Source organism: Lutjanus erythropterus, chromosome 17, assembly GCF_056507025.1.
Source record: "Lutjanus erythropterus isolate fLutEry1 chromosome 17, fLutEry1.hap2, whole genome shotgun sequence".
Classification (NCBI taxonomy): domain Eukaryota; kingdom Metazoa; phylum Chordata; class Actinopteri; order Lutjaniformes; family Lutjanidae; genus Lutjanus; species Lutjanus erythropterus.
Window position 1 is genome coordinate 15110400 of NC_139333.1, and position 4554 is coordinate 15114953.

General features: G+C 40.2%; 1 protein-coding gene across 1 annotated transcript; it reads left to right on the forward strand.

Moving 5' to 3' along the window:
* The first annotated feature begins 3744 nt into the window (after window positions 1-3744).
* LOC146311987 (hydroxycarboxylic acid receptor 2-like) lies at window positions 3745-4554 on the forward strand. The gene has a single exon (XM_084741539.1). The coding sequence runs from the start codon at window positions 3745-3747 to the stop codon at window positions 4552-4554; it is 810 nt and encodes a 269-aa protein (XP_084597665.1).

A 4554-nucleotide genomic window follows, 5' to 3' on the forward strand; every position in this document is an offset into this window, starting at 1 on the left:
TTGTTGCTGTCAGGTGAAGACCTCATATCTCCACTAAGTTAACTTTTTAGTAGAAAAAAAACTGACATTAGATTTTTTTTTAACATTAGTTCTGTGATATTTTGAAAGGGTTCAAAAAGAAAGACCCATAGCAAAGCTTGTAATCATTAAAGGGATAGTTCTGCTTTTTGAAGGGGGGGTTGTCTGAGGTGCTCATCAATAGTCAGTATGTTAGCTACAGTGGAGGAAGCTGAGCAATGAACTGCTGTAGACAGGATCAGCAGCAAGATGTATTTTAGCCACTTAAAAAAGGCCCATCTAAAAAAATTCATATCAGTTTAAATGCAAATTATATTTAGAATATTTTTGCTGCTTTACTTTGACCTCAGACAGCCTTTTCTAATTGGAAACCGCTCTTTATAAGCCAAATATCAACCAGACTCCATTGGTACAATCAGGTATTTGACTTCACAGGACACAGGAGTTGCTGCTCTGCCGCTGCTCTGATCTGTTAATATGTATGTTATTGTGTGACTACCGTGTTTTGAAAGATCAGTTTTGATTCACCAGAGTCACACAATAACTCAAACAAACTAACAGATCGAGGCAGTGGTAGATCAGCGACTCCTGTGTTCTGCGAGATAAAATTACTGTTTTTAGCACTGGAGTCTGGTCGGTTTGGAGAGAGCGATATGTGGCTTACATAACAGCAGTTTCCTTTCAGAGACTGACAGCAAGATAAAGTAGTGAAAATGCTATAAAAAATAGAGTACACTTAAACTGAGACTGAAGAGCCTTTTCTTAAGCAACTAGAATATAATTTACTGCTGATCCTGTCCATAGCAGTACATTGCTGAGCTTCCTACACAGGTACTCCTGCTGCCTCTACAAACTCGGAGCGTAACACACCGACTGGATAGGTATCTCATACAAACCCACTTCAGATAATCTGAACTAGTTTTAAAACACTGACTGTTAAAATGTGAGGAAATTTGGGGTGACATTGGGTGTAAGAATAAAGATGATTAAGTACGTACAAACATGAATGTCACCTCTGCTGGAGATACAAGGTTTTCACAGGGGAATAACAAAGTTATTAGCACAGCTCACAGATGTTCACACTTCCTTAAGAATGTGATATTTCTCCTGGATATTACGAGACCACAACCTTGTGTACAATCAGATTTAATGTACTGGTGTTTACACTGTAGAGTCATTTTGTGTAAAATGTCTCATATAGCCGACACATTACCCAGGAGTCTAACAGACGGGGGGCTGATCTGCCTGCTGTTCTCCTTAAAACCATATGTCTATATTTCCTAGTTGTTCTTTGACACAATTATTTCAATATAAAACTGTTCAGTACTAAAACCAGTACAGAGCCAGAGGACTGGCACCAGTCATGGTCTGGTGGCTCGGTGGTTTATGGTAACATATTAAAACTCCTGACATTCTCCATGTTGAAATGCTGAATCATGATTAGCTTTCAGTTTGGAATCAGCTGAATGTCAAAATGTTTGTTGGCGTTTTTTAAATTGTGAGACTGAGCAGAAGAGTGAACTTAATAAAAGTGGGGCCTGTGGCTGTTTTTATAAGTTTATGAAACATCTACAAAAGTTTGTTTAAAAAGTCTCAATTGTGACAGAAGCAAGAAACTCATCCAGGAGTGAAGCCCCAGAGGAAGGAAGGAACAGCTAACTAACAGGCGTGTGCTGAAGGTTTTATAAAATTAAACATCTGTAATTTACATTTTGAAGAAAATGTATTTTTTGTACTTGTGAATATTTTTTACCTTTCACAGTTTGTGTGATTGTGACAGGACATGAATAGTAACTGTTTTATGGGGAGTTTTTTAATGCATCCTTTTTCTATTTGGTCAGTAAGTCCCATAATGTAAATGTGTAGTGTATATATAAATAAAAACAATCACTTTGGTAGCTAATTTGATTGAATAAATTGTGACCAGTCGCTCTACTGTGGAGGGAGGGTGGAGTAAATGCAAAAGAAAATATTTTATGAAGAAATGGTCATTTTTATATGGAATTGTTTGCATATGTTATGTGTGTCATTAAAAGCATATATTAAAAAAAACTCCAACGTATTCTGATCCTTTACAAAAAGTGAAAAACTTGATTTTCTGTGTTCACTTCTCTTTCCTCTCATTTTCTAACACTGGGATCTCTCTTTTATTCTTTTATAAAGTGAATAAAATTCTGAGATCTTCACTGATACACCCAGTGGCCCTGGGGTGTTAAACACACCTGCACCTCAGAGGCCACCGTAGTTACAGGTTTAAACCACGATATGAAAAACAGGTCCAACACCTCACCAAATTAAACTTTTTTTTTTTTTCTGTTTTCTGTTATGATTGAAAATAAATTGTCTAATAATCTTGTCTGAACCCAAACACACTTCTAAAATATTAACTGAATGTATTAAGCTCAGTCTTTCTAAAATGCTTATAAGTGTCAGGCACTTAATGGCCCACAGAAATGTGAAAACTCAGACATGAGCCACTGCAGTTACTGTTCACGACAAACTGTTCCTGCCACCTAGTGATGATAACTGGAACTGCAACAAAGTGTTAATCAAGCTCACCATATTACTACTTTCTTTTCTTGTTTTCCCTCATATGAGAAGTAGTTCTGGCCTTGTGCCATTTCTACTGAAGGCAGCTGTAGGCTTCAGAGTCATGCATCATTTAACCACCTCTTCTTTTTGCTTTCTGCTGATTTAATAGAAACACAGTAATTGTGGGTACTTAAATGCTATATATAGAATATATATTCCATGAAAAAATATTATATTACATAATTAAATGTAATATTATTATATTACATTTCTGCCATATTTTGCCAATAAATCCCCATAAATCTTACACACTGGACCTTTAATTTAGTTGAACAGTGGACGTCAGGAAAAGAGGGAGTAAGACATTCAGCAGTCCAGGCTGAAGGTATGAATCCTTCTGCTCTGGAGTCATAACCCTGGTACACATTAAAAAGAGAATGAAAACACCAAAAGATTGATATTTTTTATTAAAATGAGCCTCACTAAAAGATATGTCTGTAAGCAAAAGTGGCATTTGTCATGTGTGAATACAGAGACTTTCTGGAACTGGATGGAGGTTGAACCCCTTAAACTCTGACATCTAACTGTACTGCGAGGCAGAGAAAACTTAATTTTAAAACAGACTTTGTAAATTCCATTAGTGTATATCACCTGAAAATGGGGATTGTTATATTATCTTAGAATGATCTACCTGTATCTACAGAGTTGCACTGCCATGTTCCATCAGTAGCCCAAAATGGACAAACCAAACACTGGCTCTAGATACAGCCCATCACAGGTTCTCTTGGTTCTGCTTGGAAGGGAAGGGTGAAACGAGGTGCTTGCAATCTGCAAGCTCACGGCTAGATGCCACTAAATCCTACAGACTGGTCCTTTAACCATTCCACCTTACAACACGTTCACTAGTAGGAGTTATAGTACTGGACTCAGCTAGATTCTTTGCTTATACAAACATCCGTGCAGAGCAAGTCTCACTTGCATATTCAAATCATTTTCATAAGATAAACAAATTGACCGCTTCATTACAAAGTATTAAAGCCTCTGAAACTGGAAATTAGAAACCACTTGCTTCATGTGCATCTTCTGTCCTCCTGTTCTGATCATTCTCGGTGTCTCTGCTGGTTAGAAATGTTTTTCCAGGTGCATCCTCGCTCTCTGAATCTAACCTTGAACTCCACTGAGCCTTTAGAGGACATGTCTGGACACTGCGGGGACATGATAGCAGGTATTTTAGTCTGGGCTTCTCTCAGCGCTCTCTTCTCTCTGGTTGGATGTCCTGCATGTGTTGCTGTCCTCTGGGAGCTGTTTCGGAGGCACAAAGCAGGAACCCCCTTCACCCCCAATGACGTCTTCATGCTCAATCTCACCGTCATGGACGTGGTCTTCTTGATTTTTGTCCCCTTTGGGCTGTGCAACTTCCTGCTGTGGGACAACACACCAGTCCAGATGTTAAGCAACTTTCTGTACGCCTTGAACCTTGCAGGACGACCTCTTCTGACAGCGTGCATCTGTCTGGACTGTTATCTGGCTGTGGTCCATCCCATCACCTATCGCAACAGGAAGAGTCTCACTCCCCGGGTCCTCGCGGCTGCTGCTGTATGGACCATCACAGCGGCTCAGGGGACAGCGTCCACAGTGGTTGAGGAGTTGAACCACAGCGCCTGGGCCATGTTTGTGTACGTCATAGCTCTGCCCGTCATTGTCTTCTGTGACGTCTCCATCCTCTGGACCCTGAAGAAGTCCCAGCTTGCAGGAGGAGACCTCCACCCCAAGAAGAAGAAGGCTCTGCAGGTCATCACCAACAGCATGGTCATGACCGTCACCTCATACGTCCCTCCAGTGCTGGTCTACATCCTCGGGGATCTGATTATTAGTGATGCAATGAAATATGAGTGCTTTTTGGCGATACCCATCTTGATCGCCCCGACTGCAGGCAGTGCGATCATGCCTCTGCTTTACCTGGACAATCTGGGGAGTCTGAAGAGCCGCTGCTGTGTAGAGTAA